Source organism: Asparagus officinalis, chromosome 7 (genome assembly GCF_001876935.1).
Source record: "Asparagus officinalis chromosome 7, Aspof.V1, whole genome shotgun sequence".
In the NCBI taxonomy this organism is placed as follows: Eukaryota; Viridiplantae; Streptophyta; class Magnoliopsida; order Asparagales; family Asparagaceae; genus Asparagus; species Asparagus officinalis.
In genome coordinates, this window is record NC_033800.1 from 68,489,514 (window position 1) to 68,511,974 (window position 22,461).

The following is a 22,461-nucleotide window of genomic DNA, read 5'->3' on the forward strand; positions in this document are numbered from 1 at the left end:
GTTGCCGCCCTAGCCCCCCTTTTTTTTCCCACGTGCATCGTTGCTGCTCGCTAAGCCGCTGCCCGATGATGTGTAGCTTGTTAGATTCCCTCAACATATCAGTCATAGAACTGATGAGAGGATGTGTAGCTTGTTAGATTCCCTCGACATTTCAGTCCTAGAACTGATGAGAGGAAGTGTATATCTCACGGTGTTGAGATATATCACTTTCGATTCTTATTTCCTTTAAGAAACAAGAATTTAGTTGAGATCTTACTCTTGTTGTGCAGCAGAAGTGCTGCCGAAATTTTCACTGCGCACAACAAGGGTTCGAAGATAAGAGCCTGATCGATGGAGGAGATCATCAAGAAGTTGAACCCCACGGAGGTCTCAACTTTGATGCAATTGATGAAGTTGTCAGTTGGTGAGAGCGCGATAAGGCCATTGGCGAAGTTGGAATTTCCACCCATCGATCTGAAGCTTGATGGACAGGTTACTTACCTGAGCTGGTGACGATAGGTGAGATATACCCTTGCAAGGAGGAATCTGGAGGGTTACCTGACAGGAGATAAGACAGAGCCGGCTGAGGGCTCAGTGGGAAGAGATGAGTGGAAGTCCACTCATATGTTGGTGTACATCTGGCTCAACTCATTGGTCCAGTCGATCGTCGCCACAGTAGATGGCATCGGGAAGGTGAAGGATGTTTGGGAGAAGTTGAGGAGGACCTATGATGGGGTGGAGAATAACCTGAGGGTGTTCCAGATCAAGGGAGAGATCGACACCACAGTCCAGGGAGAGGACCGTACAGGAGTATGCCACAGAGCTGGAGCATCTGTGGCTAGATTATGATCACTTGTCAATTCAGACGAGCTGCAAAGACCCGGAGTGTAAGGAGCGAGAGGCCTTTCTACAGGAAAGGACTATGGTGTTTCTCAAGGGGTTGGCATCAGAGTTTGCTCAGAGGATTGCGTTGCTGCTAGCTCAGCCGAAGATTCCCACACTTGAGGAGACAGTCTCGACCATGATCCAAGAGGAGACTCGCATTAAGCTACAAGCAGGGACAAGTGGACTTCCTGTAGTGAAGTCAGCACTGGCGACCTCTAACTCTGGCAACACTGGATTCAAGGGGGAGACTCGGCAGTGCTACAACTACGGTGAAATGGGTCATCTAAGGCATGCTTGTACCAAAACACCCAAAGAAGGATATTCGGATGGACGTGGACAGTTCGGAGGTCATGACCGTGGCCGTGGGGGTCGACGAGGTGGAAGAGGAGCAGACAACCGGGCGAATATAATAGTAACAGAGGGAGAGGAAGCATCTGAGGTGGTCTTTACTGAGGAGGATCATGCGCTCCTGGAGATACTCAGGAGGAAGCAGAGAGTAGCAGGAGATGGAGACAGAAGGAGTGTGACTGAGGAGGCATCCACTTCGTTCTTCGCCAGAGGCAACACTGCTACTTATGCTCATCCAACCAAGGTACTGATAACATATATGCTCTTGCTTCTATGTCTCCCGATAGATCATCAGAATGGATAGTCGACTCTGGTGCGTCTCGACATGTAACAGGTAATGCTAGTGAGTTCTCATCATATACTCACCTAGCATCGGCTGATAGTATTCAAACAGCTGATGGTACGTTTCAGCCAGTGGTTGGTAAGGGTACGATCGATTGTACAGGTTCTGTAACTTTGTCCAATGTTTTACATGCTCCTTCCTTTCCAGTCAATTTTTTGTTCATTAGTGCTATCATACTCCAACTAAAATGCATTGTTTCTTTTGATATTCCCAATGTGATCTTTCAGGAAAAGGGGACAGGACGGAGACTTGGGACTGACACGTGGAGTAGTGGACTGTGGTACCTGGATCGTGAAGGACTGAACTTAGCATTAGTGTCTATGATAGAGAAAGCAGGAGTAGGATCTGAGATAAGTGTTGAGAGTGTGATGTTTCATCACCAGCGCTTGGGACACTCATCCTTTAGTGTTTTAAGTAGGTTGTATCCATCTTTATTTGAGAAAGAAAATAAACAGAAACTTGTGTGCGATGCATGTGAGTTTGGAAAGCTTACTAGAAGCTCTTATGTTAGTTCTGGTCATAGAAGTTCTCGTGCATTTGACCTGATATATTTAGATATTTGTGGGCTTTGTTCCACAAGTTCTATAAATGGATACAAGTATTTTGTTACATTTATTGATTGTTTTTCTCGCGTTACTTGGTTATACTTGATAAAAAATAAGAGTGAAGTGTTTGGTTACTTCCAAGACTTTCATAGGTATGTTCAGACTCAATACGAAACAGTGGTGAAAGTATTAAGGTCTGATAATGGGATAGTATACCAACAGAGTGCTTGGGGAATACTTATCAGCTCAAGGAATACAACACCAGACTATATATCCATACACACCAGCTCAGAATGGGATAGTGAAAAGGAAGAACAGACATCTTTTAGAGGTGGCTAGAAGCATGATGATCTCCATGAATGTCCCAGAAACATTATGGGGGCAAGCAGTGTTGACCACAACTCAGCTGATCAACAGAATGCCCTCGAGAGTATTGGATTGGAAATCTCCGTGTGAGACGTTGAAGAAAGATAATGGTGGGATTCTTCCACTAAAAGTGTTTGACTGTGTGTGTTTTGTGAAGGACAACAGGCCATCCGTCGGGAAGCTTACCCCTAGAACAGTGAAGTGCATCTTTGTGGGATACTCTGCTACTCAGAAAGGATATGTCTACTGGAGCCTAGTGGAGAAAAGGCTGTTTGTGAGTATGAATGTGCACTTTCAAGAACTCGAGCCATATTACACCCGGGAGGTAACTTCATCCGTTGGTGACTCGCCCGATACTGGAAGTATGAGACAAGAAGGGGAGAATGGTGAGAGGCAGGTGAACAATGTGGAGAAATCGATTTCTGTATCGATTATTTGGGAGAGAGAATTGGTTGAGGAGCAGGAGAATGAAAAAGAAGAAGGGAATAAGACAAGAGGTGTTAGGCCAACGGTTTAGGGGAAGCTACTTACCTATAGTAGGAAGGGGAAGCAAATTACGAAAACAGTACCTACAGTGTCACTGGTGCCAAGTCTCGTACCAACGCCTGCCCCGACTCCTGAGACACCTTCACCACCATCAGATTCCTCCCAAGGTGATATCATTCCTCTCCTTAATCCTCTCACACCAATGTCAGTACGGAGGACTACTCGCAGCAATACGAAAAATCCTCCCGATAGATATGGTTGGGATCTTGCTCCGTTTGTATCATATTCTAACATCTCTACTACACATGGAGCATTCATTTCATCATTGGACTCTGTTACTGTACATAATAATTGACAGGTTGCTAAGAATGACCCAAAGTAAAAAACGGCTATGCACGAGGAGCTAGGGGCTCTTGAGAAGAACCATACTTGGGAGTTAGTAAAACTACCAGAAAGAAAGAGAGCAGTTGGATGCAAATGAGTCTTCACTGTGAAGCAGAATCCAGATGGACAGGTTGAGCGCTACAAGGCTCGTCTGGTAGCAAAAGGGTACAGTCAGACATATAACATCGACTATGATGAGACTTTTGCACCGGTGACGAAGATGAGTACTGTTCGGACCTTGATCTCTCTGACAGTAAATGGTGGATGGAAGCTATACCAATTAGATGTGAAGAACATACTTCTTCATAGAGATCTAGTGAAAGATGTATACATGGAAATACCACCAGGATTTGATACAGATCAGACAGTAGGTAAGGTCTACAGATTGAAGAAGTCTCTCTACGGGCTGAAGCAGTCTCATCGTGCTTGGTTCGACAGATTCAGGAGGGCTATGATAGGTATGGGGTACCAGCAGATCAACGTCGATCATAGATTCATACAGTGTTTGGTTCGATAGATTCAACGGAGTGGAGACCATATTACCATGTTTACGGTATATGTGGATGATATGATTATTACAGGGGATGATGAGAAGGTGATTGCCCAACTCAAAGTGAGACTGGGTAAGAAATTCGAGGTGAAAGATCTTGACTTGCTTCGATATTTTCTTTGGATAGAGATAGCTCGAGGAGCTGAGGGGATTATCCTCTCCTAAAGAAAATATGCACTGGATCTTCTCAAAGAGATAGGGATGTTAGGGTGCAAACCTGTAACTACACCGATCAATCAAAAGTTCAAGCTGGGTGCTGAGGCTGGAGAACTAGTTGATCGTGACAGATACCAGAGGCTGATGGGCATGTTGATCTATTTGAGTCACACACGTCCCGATATCTCTTTTGCAGTGAGCGTGGTGAGTCGCTACATGTATGATCCGAGGAAGGATCATATGGATGCAGTGTACCAGATTCTGAGGTATTTGAAGAGTGCCCCTGAAAAAGGACTGATATTCAGGAAGAATGAACATGTAAGCATTGAGGATTATTGTGACTCTGATTGGGCTAATTGTGCTGATGACATGAGGTTCACCTCAGGATACTGTATTTTTATAGGAGGCAACTTGATCTCGTGAAAGAGTAAGAAGTAGTCAGTGGTGGCGAGATCGACTGCTGAGGCAGACTATAGAGCTATGACATTGGGAGTTGCGGAGTTGTTGTGACTGAAGAGTATGCTGGTGGAGCTGAAGCTAGATAAAGGAGCCAAGATAAAGTTGTGATGTGACAAGTCAGCCATCAGTATTGCTAACAACCTAGTGCAGCATGATAGAACCAAACACATCGAAATCGATAAGTTCTTCATCAAAGAGAAGTTGGACAGTGGATTACTGGAGTTAAGTCATGTTCTAACTAAGGATCAGGCAGCAGACTGTCTGACTAAGGGACTTAGCTCGGTAAATATGATTAGAGGATGTGACAAGATGGGCTTAGTGGATATCTTTCGCCCATCTCGAGGAGCAGTGTTGACATATTAATAATATGTAGGGGGTTATTTGTAAGTTTGTAAGGGCTTATATAAGCCCAAGAGATTTCAGTAATAGAAGTTGCTTTTCAATAATACATTTTATAATATATTTAGTCATAGATATACATTGGCAACTATCAAGAAAATCAAATAGTCCATTGTTTGATAAAACTGATCCAGATATTTATGACATGGTGGTGACCTAAGATGTTCAATATGACATCTTACTGGGAATGATTATTATGCTATTGCAGTTACTGAAAGTGTACCTTAGTAATGATTTTAAACTAGAAATGTAAAGAACCAATCATATGAAGACAGAAGTTGGTACTTGGTACAGAGGGAAAACACTTTTGAGTATGTCATCTGCATGATGTAGGATAAACGAGCATGAATAATCAACACAGGAGGTGTAGTTTCTTGGCAACAAATATAGCTATGTAAACCTTTATGATACAAGATTGAATTATTGTGTCACCTATTCCATGATTTAAAATAACCAGCTGGTTCACAAGAAGGAACAGAAACGCGAAAAACTAAATACGATAATCTCTGCACGTTGTTGATCCTGAAAGGTTGTGCGCATGTACACTTCACAATTAGCTTGTCATAAGAGCTAGAAGATTAGTTCGACTAATCCATGTTTTTATCTTCAAAATATCAGGATAAAGTGGCTCCAGATTCAATGTATAGATCAAAGTATATTATCCTTTAGTAGCATCTGTCATAGGCACACACAATATAATGCTTAGAAGAACTGCTTCTGTGATATAAGACTTCTGTATGTTGAATTTGGGCCAAACTTATATGTCATGGTTTAAGACAAAGTAAGCGAGCAGAACAAGTTTACAGCAAGATTAACAGTAATTTATATAGTAGAAAGAACAACTCACAATGAACATATCAAATATAGCAAAGAATCAAAGATGAAACATGCGCATATTAAGCAACCAATCAAAATATGACATAAATGTAGTTAAGCAGAAAAAATGAATAATCACAATTAAAGGTAAGCGAAGGATCTTGAATACTATTACTCAGCAAAACAAGAAAGTTTTTTAGATCTGAAAAGATTAGTGATACCTCAGTCTTTGAATCAATCCCATAAATACAGAAAACATTCTTTAATGGAGGTCTATCCCAAGTTGTCAGAGGATTCAACACTGGGTCACCCTGATAAAACCTGACATAAGAAAAATTAGAAAACATTACTTTAGAAGTGAATGGGCCAAAAATTATGTAACTTTTCCATGGAACAGTAAGAAATATTCATTAAAAGATTACTACAGATAAAAAAGAAACTGACATCAAGCAATACACAATATATGACCGTAGGTGTAACTAGCTATGTAAAGAAGATTATGACTCAACAAGTTTTCATATATCCAAAAGAAAACAGATATGACAGCAAGTTCTATAGTTTCATGACTTTAAGTTCTAGGTTATTGACAATCAAACTATGACCAGAACCTTGGCGTTATGTTTATAAATATTCTGGGACTTAAGGTTTACCTAAATTGAATGAGGGGACTTCATTTTAATAAATGAATAGGGTTGATTCTATAAGTCTACCAGATTTTTAAGGGTCACTCTCTTCTTCTTCATATTCATGAGGTGGTGGTGGGTGTAACATATTAGACGATCAGGTTAAATCTAACTCGAAATATCATTTAATCAATAGCTAAAGAATGGAATTCTATAATGCATTCAACAGAAAACAAGAACCAGTTCAGACACTTTTAGTGTGCAATTATATTGAAGGGCATATCATATTTCACCTTTGATTTGGGTTGTTGGGGCACCCAGGGTTGTGCGCGTGTGCCCATGCGCACGCGCGTGTGTGTTTGATGCATTGTTTTAAATATTCCCGACATGGCCTGATATATCCCCGATACATCCTTTAATAGGGTTTACCGCAACCAATATGGTCTCTAAATATCATTTACTATTTTTGGCTATTTTGGGCAATATATCACTGATATGGCCGATATATTAGCTAACATGTGGACTGATATATCTTTTTTAATGGCTTTCCGCAAAACAATATACCTCGCTTGGCAATTTTTGGGCGAGATATCATGATTTTCCCATTATATCAATTAACATTTTGCCCTAAAAAATCAGATGAAATGTTGCAATGTTGACTTGTACTTTCGTTTGTTTTACTTGTGATCCTAAACATATATTATTTACATTTTGTATGATTAGATTCCATTAAGTATGTTGAGATTACATTTTAGTGCATTATGCTATATATGCAAACATCCATTATGACATTCCGACATTTACCACATATCCCCAATATTTCCGCAATATCCACAATCTGATATAAACTTTGGCCATCCAATTTTTCCTCGATATCCGATATTTAAAACCTTGGTTTGGTGTGTGGTGTAGAGAAGGTGATGGCCAAATTTTTCCTCGATATCCGATATTTAAAACCTTGGTTTGGTGTGTGGTGTATAGAAGGTGAAGCAGTCAGAAATTGGTGTGTATTATCATGACTGGTTAATCGGTTTTCCCCTCATGAGATTGACAAAGGGTATCGTTGGAACCTTGAGTTTGTCTTAACAGTGGAAGATAAAATGCTACACTAAAACCCTTATAGCTCAAACAGATTCCCCAAGCCATTATATTACGTATTTCCAATGCCCACTATCCAATGCCCACTATGTTAAGTATGGAAATTATACAATGATAGTGATAGGGTCTTCTGTGGGGCAGTAGAGCACTTAAGGCTTCGTTTGGATACCATGGTGTTTTTCTTATTGTGTTTTTATAAAAAAACACCATGATGTTGTGTTTTTCTCTTAAAATGTTTTCAAAACACCATGTTAAGTATTTTTTATCAACACTAATTTGACACATTATAACAATAATATTAAACATATTATTAATATATTATATATTTTATAATAAAATATATTATAAATAAAATGTTATAATATTTAGTTTACATTATTATAGTATTATGAGTATTAAATATAATACAATATAATATTGTCTAACGTATTATAATATTATATTGTACTTTAAAGAGTTATATTATATTATAACTATTACATATTATTTTTAAATAATTTTATATTTAATTATTGGTATATCAATTTGTTATTTTTGTATATTATATTAATATTTTATAATAATGTTATTTTATTATTAATATAATATTATACTATTATTAATATAATATAATATTATACTATTATTCATATAATATAATATTATTAATAATGTTAATATTATGTTATTAATAGTATCGTCATTATTATATTACAAATATTTTAATATTAATATAATATAATTATAGTTTTTAATATGTTAGAGTTTATTAATAGACCTTTATAATATATTAGTATTTATGATATTAATAAATAGTATTATATTATGAATATATTATTTTTACATAATATTTGTTAGCAATAAAATTATTTTATTATTAAACATTATTTTACTTTATAATAAATTATATTATTTTTTAAATATATATTAATATTTTATATTATATTACATTTACTATACAATATGTTATTATAATAATATTATTATATTGTTATGTTATTATTAAATATGTTACTATTATATAATATTTTATAATTATTAATTTATTACAATTTATTTATTAAAAAGTTAATAATATTATAGGAATTGTATAGTATATTATTATATCATTATTATATTATTATATTATTATTTATTATCAATAACTTTTTTATTATTTTTAATTATTTTATTTATATTTTATTATTATTTATTTATTATATAATACATTATTAACATATTAAAAATTGGTATTTAATACAGTATGGTATAGTATAACATAATAAGCATATTGATAATAACTACATATTAATTACATTTAATATATTATGTTAGATATTATATTAACACATTCTCAAACTCAAAATCAAAACACCAAACTTAAAACACCTAAAAGGTGTTTTGAAATAAGTCTTTTGTTTTTGGTTTGAGGATGATTTAGCTTAAAAACACAATGGTTTCCAAACGCATGGTGTTTTATTTTTGGCAAAAACACCATGAAAACAAGTAAAACACCATAGTATCCAAACAGAGCCTAGTAATAGATTCTACTAGTTACAGCTTGTAACTAGAGCACCATTTTTTTAATGTTTCACAAAGAATCGGCAAGCTAAGAAAGCAAACATCTGCAGGATAGATAGACATGAACTGTTGCCATACAGTCTAGAACACATAAATATGGAATTTTAGCAATCCCTTGGAGAGGAATCTGTCAGCCTCCAGCTTGCAAAATGGGGGAGGAAATAATTGATCTGTATTTATTATTTATTTTATCTATTTTCGGGTGAGGAATACAAAATAATTGATCTGCTAACTTTATATAAGAAAGGAGAAATATACTGTATGCAATAGCCCGTAATAGCATGTACTCAGATTCATGGAACTTATATATGGAAAATGACAATCTTACTTCTCAAGCTGATACAAAATTCTTTTGGTGTCAGGGTCATAATCCTCTATAGCTTTAAAGAAAGTACCATCTGAAACCTCCCTAGCAGAAAAAGACATCTGAATGGGTTTCCCACATTCCATATCAGAGAGAACATCTTGAGCTAGTTCATTTACAGAGGGGTAGGCATCATTAACTGCAAGAAGCTGAACCATTAGGCAGTCTAGTCATAGAATGGCATATCAAACATATTGAAAGACTACAGTATCATAGAAAAGCACCTCGTAAAGAAGGAACCTCAATATTTATAATATTTGTAGGCCATCCAGAGTAATTTGACCGATACTCGATGTCATCACATTGGTGGGCATGATTGTGACTTTTTTGGCCCTCAAAGAAATGCTTCCAGTAAATATTGTTTGCTTTACAGTGTTTCGAGAATGGCATTAACCATAAACCAGAGCCAAACGAGTTGTACATCAGTCGGGCAGTTCCCTGATGAATGGATAGTATTTAGTAAAATTTGCCAAAAGGCCTAGTGGAAGGGGGAAAGTCTGAAACTACATGGCTCTACTGACAACGTTGGAGACTACTACCAGTACTTGCCTCCAAAAGTATGATTGGTTATACTCACATACCCCAAAAGTTAGTTCTGTGTGAGTTTATAGGAAGTCAAGACATGATTAACATAAATTTTTCAAGTAATAAAGTAAGACAAGTGCGAAAAAAAATCACAAAGGGCAACCGGACACATAAATTATTGCACTTGAAAAGGATAGGACTTCTTTTAACAGCCACTGAGAAGATTACCAATGCATCAAGCAAAATCAAAAACATTAAAAATATATCTACCTATACTATAATATACTAATAAAGTTAAAGCCTGGTCGCATAACTTTGTCGCGTGGCAAATTTTCAGACCTTAAATAACCCTCTCATATCAACCAGCCAATCTCCACATCTCGAAAATATCTACTCTTTATCTTTTCAATTTCCTATGAATAGTTTATTTTTTATTCTCTTTCCCAAAAATCCCAAAAATCTTATCTCTCCTCTTTTTTTGAAAAATCCTAATATGCATACATGATACAACGATAAAAGTACTACGTCACATACATCACACAGTCAACTAGTTGTATATATTGGCAGCACAGATGTGGATATTATCAATAATATCGGCTGAATTTAGTAGGTTTTGTAATCGGTTTGGGTCATGTTGAAGATAGTTTTGACCATAAGTTCATACATTCTTTTCATTTGCATATACGCTCAACAGAGACAAGCCCCCCAAACCCTACTCATCTCTAACTTCCTCTGCTCTTATATTTAATTAAATAAACCCCAGATCAGCCCAAATCTCTTGTCCCAGTAGCCTTGCTCTTCGCCGAGCAGTCTTGAGGTAGTGATATCCTCTTAGTGTGTTATCTCCATCTATATCCCTCTCTCTGGCTTTCTCTCTCGGTGTATGCCTCATTTCCTTGCCACCTCCTTTAGTTTTTTACTTCGTTCTCCGTTTGGACCAAAGTTGAATTTCAATTCCAGTCATGGTTCATCGTGTGTATGGATAAGCAGTTTCAATTTGAGGTCTCTTATGACAGTTCTTCAATTATTTTCTTTACTAGATCTTTTGAAAATTCAATGTTTCTACTGGAATTGATCTAATATCAACTTTTTGGAAATAGATTTACTGCTCATCCAATGTTAACTTTCCATGTGCAGGTTCCTCCAGTGGTTTCAAGAGTGTTATACAACAGCCAAACTTCTAGCCGTTGATTCTACAGGGAAACCTTTTTGCAAGTTTAGTATTGTAAAGGAAAGAAGAAAGCTAGCCAGCTCAAGCTAGAAGGTGTGTCCAGGTTTCATTACATCTCAAGCACAAAGATTTTGAGACACGAGAAACTCAGGATAGTATATTCAGAAGATATGCGTTTAAAAAAATGATATAGTCACTCATGTTTCTTTAGATTGGAAAAAAGACAAATTTTCATGTCAAAATGGACCGCATTAGACAACTAAAACCAATTAGACCTAACCAGATATGTTTCATCAGTAAAGGTAGAAGGATAGCTTAGTAATGAGATGATAATATTATGAGTAAATCTAATGCTAAATGGGTTAGGCTCTTAACTAGGACACGAAACAAACATCGATGCACTCACTAGTCACTACATGCATATGCAGCTTTCTGCCAATATTATGAACCATTGACCTTTTCCTTAATAAATTTACGAGTTTTTGCTTTTAAACCCGAAGGTTTAGCCCGACTCATTTCTAAAACCAAGTACTTCTGTCTATACAATAAACCCAAACAACATACATGTCATGTATTGTCTGTCTTTCCGAGCCGGCTTAGTAAATAAATGGAATCAATACTCGACCTTCGCAGTGACAACCTTGATTGGAAAAAGCACACTTGCCTTTAAACCCAAAACCAACTAATACATGACATGTATGATCTATATTTTGTATTTAAAGATAGTAAAACTCCAAAAATACCCCTAAGACTACCCCACCCTGCTCTAATCTCTATTCTTTGTAAGAGAAGAGCAAGGAGCTTGAGACCACTGTTAAATTCACTCACATTCATTTATGTTGATCCCTAAAAACTACAGAAATTTCTCCAAAAACTACAGAAATTTCTCCAAAATCTTATCTCTAAAAACTACAGAAATTCCTCTGAAATCTTCGCTGGAAAGTGATCCCAGAATCACCTTTAAAGGCAACGACCCAAAATTGATCCCAACTTGTTTGTAAGAACTTCCAGATCGAGCTTGAAGTTCGTGGGGCGTTGGTGGTCGATCTCGATATTTGAGATAAAAACTTTCTTTTTTTGGTCTAGTTTGAGATCTTCGCGTAAAGTTTTAGCTTACTAAAGGATAATGTTTTACGTCGAAGTTTTTAGGATCCTTTCCTTATTTATAATTTATTTGTTGTATTGTAGTTTACTTCTTCATGTTAACATTTCCTTACTGTGAGCGAGAAAGGTAGCGGCAAGCAGCAGCGGTGCGGGAGCAGACCACGTGCGGGAGCACGCCGAGTTCAGCGGGCCCACCCGAGATACATGTGCAGCAGCGGGCCCACCCGAGATACGTGTGCAGCGGTTTTCTTTCTTGGACGATTTCTGGCCCGTGAATCTCCTATAAAGACCCGATGATTTCCTAGGGTTTGAAAAACAGAGGGTTAGTCGGCTGTTTTGAGGAGTTTATTCAGGAGGCTTTAGATCTGAGAAGAGAGGAATTGAGAGATTTTGAGGAGAAAAGAAAAGAGAGAGCTTGTGGGTTGTACAAGTTGGCATTCTCCTCATAGTGAAATCTCTCTTTCCCCCTCCCATGGACGTAAACAAGTTTGTCAAACCACGTAAATCTCGTGTCTTTACTGTTTCTGTGTGTTGGCTATTGCTTGTTGGTTCCTGTTGAAATATTAATACATTTAGGGGGTTATTTGTAAGTTGTAGGGGCCTATATAAACCCATGTTATCTCAGCAATAAGATTAGGGTTTTATCTTTTTCTTCATGGTATCAGAGCCTCCACCCAAACCCTAGCCGCCGCCACCCCCGCAAAGCTAGCCGTGCCGGGCCCGGGCCCTCTACTACCCTCTCCGACTACTACAACCCCCTCCGCTGCCCCTCGGAGCACCCTTCAGACCCCCCCTCGGTCCCCGCAACCCCCCCCCCCCCCGCAGCCCCTCAGAGCACGCCCATCGTTCCGCCCCTCGCAACCACCGTCGGTATCTCCGCAGCCGTGCAACCCCATCCCCCCCGCCCCCGCCCCGCAGCCCCCGTCTCGACCCGCACAATCAAGCTTCTCTGTTGTAGCTTGTTGGATACCCTCAACATCTCAGTCATAGAACTGATGAGAGGATGTGTAGCTTGTTCGATTCCCTCGATATTTCAGTCCTATAACTGATGAGAGGAAGAGTATATATCTCACGGTGTTGAGATATATCACTGTCGATTCTTGTTTCCTTTGAGAAACAAGAATTTAGTTGAGATCTTACTCTTGTTGTGCAGCAGAAATGCTGCCGAATTTTTCACTGCGCACAACAAGAGAAGGAGAACAGGTAGTTGATCTAAAGCCTGATCGATGGAGGAGATCATCAAGAAGTTGAACCCCGCGGAAGTCTCAACTTTGATGCAGTTGATGAAGTTGTCGGCCGGTGAGATTGCGACAAGGCCACCGAAAAAGTTGGAGCTTTCACCCATCGATCTGAAGCTTGATGGACCAGCTACTTACCTAAGTTGGTCACGACGGGTAAGATACACCATTGTAGGAAGGAACCTGGAGGGGTACTTGACAGGAGAGACGACAGAGCCGACTGAAGGCTCAGCTGGAAGAGATGAGTGGAAATCCACTCATATGTTGGTGTACATCTGGCTCCTTAACTCATTGGTTCAGTCGATCGCCGCCACAGTAGATGGCATCAGGAAGGTGATGGATGTCTGGGAGAAGTTAAGGAGGACGTATGATGAGGTGGGAAACAACCTAAGGGTGTTCCAGATCAAGGAAGAAATCGACGCCACAGTTTAGGGGGAGAAGACTGTCCAGGGATATGCCACAGAACTGGAGCGCCTGTGGATAGATTATGATCACTTCTCACCTTGGGCCAGCTACAAGGACCCGGAGTGTAAGGAGCGAGAGGCCTTTCTACAAGAGAGGACTATGGTGTTTCTCAAGGGGCTGGCATCAGAGTTTGCTCAGAGGACTGCATTGCTACTAGCTCAGTCAAAGATTCCCACACTTGAGGAGGCAGTCTCGGCCATGATTCAGGAGAAGACTCGTATTAAGCTACAGGAAGGGACAGGTGGACTACCGGTAGTGAAGTCAGCACTGACAGCTTCTAACTCTGATAATACTGGATCCAATGGGGAGACTCGGCAGTGCTATAACTGCGGTGAAGTGGGTCATTTAAGGCATGCTTGCACCAATCCACCTAAGGAAGGAGATTCGGGTGGACGTGGACAATTCGAAGGTCGTGGTTGTGGCCGTGAGGGTCGACGAGGTGGAAGGGGAGGAGGACACCGAGCGAATCTGATGATAGCAGAGGGAGAGGAAGCAGCTAAAGTGATCTTTACCGAGGAGGATCATGCGCTCCTGGAGATACTCAGGAGGAAGTAAAGAGTAGCAGGAGATGGAGACAGGAGGAGTGGGACTGAGGAGGCATCCACTTCGTTCTTTGATAGAGACAACACTGTTACTTATGCTCATCCGACCAAAGGTACTGATGACATACATGCTCTTACTTCGATGTCCCCCGATAGATCATTAGATTGGATAGTCGACTCCGGTGCGTCTCGACACGTGATAGGTAATGCTAGTGAGTTCTCATCATATACTCACCTAGCATCGGCTGATAGTATCCAAACAGCTGATGGTACATTTTAGTCAGTGGTTGGTAAGGGTACTGTCACTTGTACAGATTCTGTAACTTTGTCCAATGTTTTGCATGCCCCCTCTTTTCCAGTCAATCTTTTGTTCATTAGTGCTATCATACTCTAACTAAAATGCATTGTTTTTTTTTACATTCCCAAGGTGATCTTCCAGGAGAAGGGGACAGGACGGAGACTTGGGACTGGCACATGACATAGTGGACTGTGGTACCTGGATCGTGAAGGGCTGGACTCATCATTAGTATTTATGGTAGAGAGAGCAGGAGTAGGATCTGAGATGAGTGTTGAGAGTATGTTGATGCTTCATCACCAGCGTTTGGGACACTCATCCTTTAATGTTTTAAGTAGATTGTATCCATCTCTATTTGAGAAAGCAAATAAGCAGAACCTTGTGTACGATGCATGTGAGTTTGGAAAGCTTACTAGAAGTTCTTATGTAAGTTTTGGTCATAGGAGTTCTCGTGTATTTGACCTGATACATTCAGATGTTTGGGGGCCTTGTTCCACAAATTCTATGAATGGATACAAGTATTTTGTTACCTTTATTGATTGTTTCTCTCTCGTTACTTGGTTATACTTGATGAAAAATAAGAATGAAGTGTTTGGTTGCTTCCAAAACTTTCATAGGTATGCTCAGACTCAATACGGTGCTGTGATGAAGGTATTGAGATCTGATAATGGGACAGAGTATACAAACAAAGCGTTTGGGGAATACTTGTTAGCTCAGGAAATACAGCACCAGACTACATGCTCATACACACCAGCTCAGAATGAGGTAGCGGAAAGGAAGAACATACATCTTTTAGAGGTTGCTAGAAGTATGATGATCTCCATGAATGTCCCAGAAACATTGTGGGGGCAAGCAGTGTTGACCGCAGCAGCGCTGATCAACAGAATGCCCTTGGACTCCACCCACTCCAGATAGCACTGTATCCATTGAGGCTCTTACAGAGGTGTCACTGGGAGGAGATGAGATGACAGTCAGACATTTAGAGGATATAGTAAATGGTGAGATTCAGGAGCATGGTCATGTTCAGGAGTCTATTGCAACAAACAGAACTAGGAGGGTGACTCGTCGACCAACTAGATATGATGATGTCATGGTGGCATATGCTTTATCAGTAAAGGTCATTGACGATTTGATTTCTTTCACATTCAGGGAGACAGAGTCTAGTCCTAATTCGATTAGGTGGAGGAATACTATGGAGGAGTTGCGGTCTCTTCAGAAGAACGACACTTGGGAACTTACAAAGCTACCTAAGGGTAAGAAAGATATTGGTTACAAGTGTGTATATACAAAGGAGGAGGGATCTTCCATAAGGGACATTCGGTTCAAAGCCAGATTGGTTACTAAGGGATATGCACAGCTTAAGGACGTTAATTATAACGATGTGTTTTTACCTGTTGTGAAGCATTCGTCGATTCGGATTTTATTAGCATTGGTGGCATAACTGAATATGGATTTGGTCCAAATGGACGTGAAGATAGGCCTTTCTACATGAAGATTTAGATGAGGAGATCTACATGACACGACCCATGGGGTTCAAAGCTGCAGGAAGGAAAAATTTGATGTGTAAATTGAAAAAATCTCATTATAAACTGAAGCAATCACTGCGACAGTGGTACAAAAGATTTGATAGCTTTATGATTGGTCAAAAGTACACGAGGAACCCTTATGACCCATGTGTTTATATGAGCAAGCTACATGATGGTGAGCACGTTTATTTGTTATTATATATTAACGATATGCTCATTATTTCCAGGAACACTTCAGCTATAGGGAAATTAAAAAAAAAACTGTCATCTGAATTTGAGATGAAGGATCTTGGAGAGGTTAAGAAGATATTGGGTATGGAGATTGAGCGAGACCGAATGAAGGGGAGATTGAAGCTTACATAGAGGAGTTACTTACAGAAAATGCTGAAGAAATTTAGTTTTGAGGGTAATGCCAAGATGGTGAGTACTCCATTAGCTCCCCACTTCAAGCTTTCAGCCTTGATGTCATCAGTTTTAGTTGAGGATCAGGACTATATGTCCAAAGTTCCATACGTCAGTGCAGTGGGTAACTTGATGTATGTTATGGTATGTACGAGGTCAGATTTGTCACAGGCCGTGAGCATGGTATCTAAGTACATACACGACCCCGGGAAGGGTCATTAGGAGATCGTGAAGTGGATTCTACGGTACATTAAGGGTACCGTGGATATTGGTTTGGTATTCAAGAAGAATGAGGAGACAGAGCAGGATTATATTGGCTACGTGGATTCAGACTATGTTGGAGATCTTGACAAGCGTTGGTCCACTACATGTTATGTTTTTACATTGGCAGGTACACCGGTGTGTTGGAGATACACATTTCAGTCTACGGTGGCTCTCTCTACTATAGAGACGGAGTATATGACGATGACTAAAGCTGTGAAGGAGGCTTTGTGGCTGCATGGATTGTTGGAGGACTTAGGACTTTTGCAGGAGACCATTCAGGTATATTGTGATAGCATGTCGACTATCTATTTGGTGAAGAACCAAGTTTATCATGTACGCACGAAACACATTGATGTCAGATTTTATTTTGTACGTGACGTACTAGATGATGGAGATGTCACGTTGGAGAAGGTCCACTAACGACAACCCTGTTGATATGTTGACCAAGGTTGTTCCAGGTATTAAGTTTGGTCATTGTTTGAATTTATTTAATATTCTTCGATGTTGAGACCGTTGGCGGTCATTTGGATGAACTACGTTCGGCTTGATTCCTTGGGCAAGAAGATACGTAGGCAGTCTTTTCGATGTAACCGGTTTGGACTTGTTGATTTTGATGGGGGAAGATTGTTCGCGCTCTCTTTTGGGTTCCCAACTTGTTGTGGATTGAGTTCGTTGTCACGGATTGGTTCCATGGCGTACTGGACGCAACAAGTGGGACGTGTGGATGATTTGGTGTCGATTCAGTTTTGATAAAACATTCGTCGAGGTGAAGAATTATAGAAATGACGTCAAAATCCATAAGGGAACAAGCAGGCAATTTCACGGTCGACCGCACATAGCTCTGCGGTCGACCACGACCGAACCCAGAAGTTGGAAACTCTCTGAAGTTTTTGCGGTCGACCGCGATATTGCTCTGCGATCGACCGCGATGCGGGTTTGGGTTAAGTTTAGTTTTCCAGACCCGTTTCATTGTGAGCTTGTATATAACCCTAAGCATGAATTTTAGGGTTATGCAGTGTTGTAAAAAGCGGCCGATAGCGGGGCTATAGCGGCGCCTTTCGCGATCGCGGCCCCTCAGCGCTACGCGGAGGGGTGTCGCGGTCGGGTTTAGCGGGGAAAACCGCTTTGCATTCAAACCATAGGACCTGTTAGACCTGGACTATGCATGCAATTGGCGTTCATTACCTATAGAAAAATTAATTGTCATTTAATTGATATAATTTTCTGTATGAACCAGTGTTGTAAAAAGCGGCCGATAGCGGGGCTATAGCGGCGCCTTTCGCGGTCGCGGCCCCTCAGCGCTACGCGGAGGGGTGTCGCGGTCGGGTTTAGCGGGGAAAACCGCTTTGCATTCGAAAAGCGCGTAAAAGCGCTCAAAAGCGGGAAAAAGCGGGCAAAAGCGGGAAAATCCGCTAAACCCATATTCGATTGTTTTCGCGCTGAACCTGACCCGAACCCAAACCCGACTTGTTAAAACCAGATAAAAGATGATTTTTTCTCTCCCACTCCCGAACCCTAGCCGAAAGAGGATCTTCTCCGTTCCAGCCACGACGATTTTCTCCCACGACGATTGTCTTCCTCAGAGCTCCACAACGCAACCCTAATTCCTCAGAGCTCCGTTCCAGCCACTCCCGAACCCCTTTTTTCCTTTCCAGCGTTCCAGCGACTTCCGCTCTCTGAGTCCAGCCAGCGTTTCCAGCGACTTCCGCTCCCAGCGACGAGACGACTTCCGAACTCCGAGTCTCCAACAAGCTTCCCTCAAGTCTCCAACAGCTCAAGCTCCCAGCGTCATCTCATCTCTGTTGGCTAGATCTGCAACAGAGGTAAAGGTAAAATAGCTTCCCATTCTTCTCTTTCATTTTAAACCTTCTCAATGTTCTCACTTCTAGTTTTCCTGTCTTCACTTTCATTTTAATTGTTGCTATATGAGACACTTTCAGACTTTCTAGAAAGAAGAGGTTTCATTTTCTGATTTTTCTCTTCTGAATTTGCTCGGATGTCACTGACAAAGTGTGTTATAATTTTTAAATAAGTTGACGATAAACTTGTTCTGTCTGATTTTTCTATACTTGAATATTTTATTTTTTAGGTCAACTTTCTAGTAGTTAATATGATGATGATGATACTAATCAATGATTTTTTTATTGTTGAGCATTTTTATATTAGAGACTTGAAAGTTGAAGAAAGACAACTAACAGTCTTTTGGATAAACAGGTACGTTTTTTCATTCTTTAATCTTTATAATTATAGTATGTTGTTAATATTATGTAATTATCGCACATCTATTTCATGTATAGGCATCATGTATGCATTTATAGGATTTTTAGATTTTTATATGATTTTTCTTATTATTTAGAATATTTAAATATATTAATATTTGACCGCTATATGACTGTGCGCTATTTGCCGCTATTTTGCCGTAATAGCCCGCAATAGCCTAAGCGGTACCTCGCCGCGACGCGACGCGATCCGCTATCAACAACCTTGGGGTTATGTAAGGAGGGTTTTGAGCTGCCAAAAGAGGTTGTTGTTGCATCCATTGTGGGAGGCTTTGAGAGAGATCTAGAGAGCTTATTTTATGGGTTTTGGTAAGATATGTAACCTCTATTTGTATTCTCCTGATTTCTAATAGTATAAACTCTCCCCTCCTTGCCCCGTGGGCGTAGGCAACTTGCCGAACCACGTAAATTTGTGTTTTTGTTGTGATTGGTGGTTTGTTTGTGTTATTGTGATCTATTTTGGTTCTTGTGTGTGCGATTTATTGGCATTAGAAGGCTTCCGCAGCGCACAACAGTGCCAGCCCACGTAAGCAGTCACCGTTCCCCTAGGCACTCTCAAGACCTAGACAGGCAGAGCTTAGACGGTCTAGGTATCGCCTAAGCCTAGGTGGGACCTTTTTTAAACTTTGAGCACTGTGCAAATCAATAGATGCAATAGATTATAACAATTCAACTATATACACATGCATAGAAAGATGCGAGAGGCAAGAAGTAGGGAGGGAGGGGCGAGAGAGAAACCTCAGCAACTGGAAGACCAAATGTAAATCCAAAGAGAGTAGCCTTAACTGATTCTGTAGAACCCAGAAGCGGAGCCCCTGAAAATTAAGGACCAAATAAAATGAAAAGTACATATTGCAAAAACTAATTAGAAAATAAGGGATATAGCAACAAAACAAAAACAAACCAACTGCAAAATATGCATGTATATGCTCGTCAAGCCATTGGATGTAATGCTTCGGTGCAATTTCCAGCTTGAGCCATTCCAAGAAATAGCGAAAGACATTATTCCCCAGGGAATGGGCAAAAACCAAAGAGGGTCCACCACGAAGTTTAAGTGTTGTTTCAAAAGTTAATCTGCACATNGGGGGGGAAGAAAAGAAATTTTAGTTATATTGCAGAATTTTCAAGCCAGCAACTGCAGTCATAAGTTTTCTATACAAAGTATGTTTCCTAGAAAGACAATTATAAACTACTAACTACTTGGAAATACATGTTTAGCAAGCATAACAACTAATATATCTTTTGCATGTAAAGGACATCTTGGTTTAGTAACAGTTTGTTTGAAAGCTTGGCATATATAAGTTGTTGCTCAAAGAGAAAAACACCATACTTTTTTTATTTTGCAGCCGAAAGGAATACTTGGAAAAAGGATGAGAGATGTTTCCACCCTTGAAACTATTGTACATAGAGCATTTTGCAATAAAAACTGCACGACAGAATATGCTAGAAATATAAACTCAAAACGACTTCATGTGTGTACTGGAAGAGTATCTTCATTGAAAATTAATGGTTCTGACTTCTGAATGAGATTATTAGGAAGAAAGAACTAGTCATTAAGCGGAAGGACTGCAACATTAAGATGGACAAAGATATACAAACTTTAATTTGTGAAAGTAAAGGTCTCTCTCCTCAAGCATTGATGGTGATAGCCTCCAATCATATGGAACGGCAACTATTGCATTAGCCTCGATCCCAAATTCAATGCACCATTTAAGCCATTCTTTCCACACAGAAGAAAGAGGACCTGGATGTCAATACGGAGATCAATTAAGTACATATTCAGACAAATTCATAGTGTATTCATGACAAGGTATATGTTAGGTGTTAATTAAAAAAAGAGAAGACAAGTCGTCTAGTTCAATTGAAACAAGAACACAATACACATACAGAGCTTAAGATTATGAAAATAATATTTTCTTCAGAGATAAGCAATAACACGGTATTTATACAGTGAGTGTATGGCCATTGGCTATCTAATAAAAAAGTGCCTGTTGTCAACTACAATCAAGTAATGGCGCCAGGAACTTAATCCTCACAAGAAACATGAAAATTTTGAAGCTCATTTTCCAGATATCAAACATGCAACTCTCATCCATAAAATACATACTTAAACACCTATTCAAAATAGTACAAATAGTATTATATGTTATTTTTTTAATATGAAAATGTACTAGCACATCACCAGTTTGGCTTCACCACACTGAACTGCACCTTTCACTCTATCAGATACAAATTTATCATTAATCCTTGGAACCATATTTAAAGCCTTGTTTTCCTAGTTGTCAAGGATAAATCTCCTCCTAGAGTACTGCAGCAGAAACCAATTTTCTAGTATACAAGTAACACTTAATTAGTCAGTATCAGTTCTTGCAAATTAAATTTAAGTTTTTTCTTCTAATCTGCAATTAATGCTTAGCTAAAATTATGATGGGAACCGATAAATATTTAAGAAATAGTTTGCAAACGCAACTAACAAGTAGAAACCTCACCTGTTATATACCCAGGATCCAGCTCAGTAATCGCAGAAAGTCCACTATCCGGCCTCGATTTACACTCAGGATGATCTGTCTGATTATAAGGGTCCAACAGCATGCACTTTAACCAACAATTCACCGCTGAAAGCACCTGCAAGAACATCCCCTCAAAATAACCAATATCAACCAACCAAGAACAAATCTTTAGTTCAATTTGACTGAGTCTTAAATACATCAATATTCACCAACTTTCCACTTTATAAATTCACTAAACATTGTTGATTTTTTTTAGTTAAAAAAAACGACAATGCCATTTGTTAAATAAACAACTTCATCTCTGTCTAGGTATAGAAGAGGTAAATTTCACTAAACCCCCAATAACTTTGGCACTTAACCCCCAAAAATTACTCTCCCTAAATTAAGTTTGGGAATTCCAAACCCCCCAACGTTTTGTTTTGTTTTTGTTTTTTTCCTTTCATTTAACCCCAATGACTACTTTATGATGTTTATTTGATTTCTATATTTGGGAACCCAAAATACTTTCTGACACCGTTATGGGGTTAATTTAAAAAAAATAGCGGTTTTTTGGAATTCCCAAATAGCAGTTATTGGGAATTTAGCAAGAGATTCAAGATTTTTGGAGATAAGTTTTGTTAGAATTAATATAATACTATAATCCTCCATTCTTACCATGTAATGGTTAGGGGGACTAAATTTAAGATGTTATAAGAGCAACCCAGATTCAAATTCCTCTGACAATGAATTTTAGGTGGATTTTGTAAAAATTGAACCCGCTGCAGCTTGAGTTCAGGTTTCAGCCCATAAAAAAAGGGCGT

General features: G+C 39.2%; 1 protein-coding gene across 1 annotated transcript in view; it reads right to left on the minus strand.

Moving 5' to 3' along the window:
- The window catches only part of LOC109848927 (phospholipid--sterol O-acyltransferase), a 40,700-nt gene that overhangs the window by 17,732 nt on the left and 507 nt on the right, over window positions 1-22,461 (minus strand). The window contains exons 2-8 of the mRNA XM_020418655.1: window positions 21,641-21,776; window positions 20,751-20,895; window positions 20,056-20,225; window positions 19,890-19,966; window positions 9,565-9,778; window positions 9,305-9,479; window positions 5,938-6,037 (exon numbers count right to left, since the gene is read on the minus strand). Coding sequence (XP_020274244.1) covers window positions 5,938-6,037; window positions 9,305-9,479; window positions 9,565-9,778; window positions 19,890-19,966; window positions 20,056-20,225; window positions 20,751-20,895; window positions 21,641-21,776 — 1,017 coding nt within the window. The remainder of the gene's footprint in view (window positions 1-5,937; window positions 6,038-9,304; window positions 9,480-9,564; window positions 9,779-19,889; window positions 19,967-20,055; window positions 20,226-20,750; window positions 20,896-21,640; window positions 21,777-22,461) is intronic.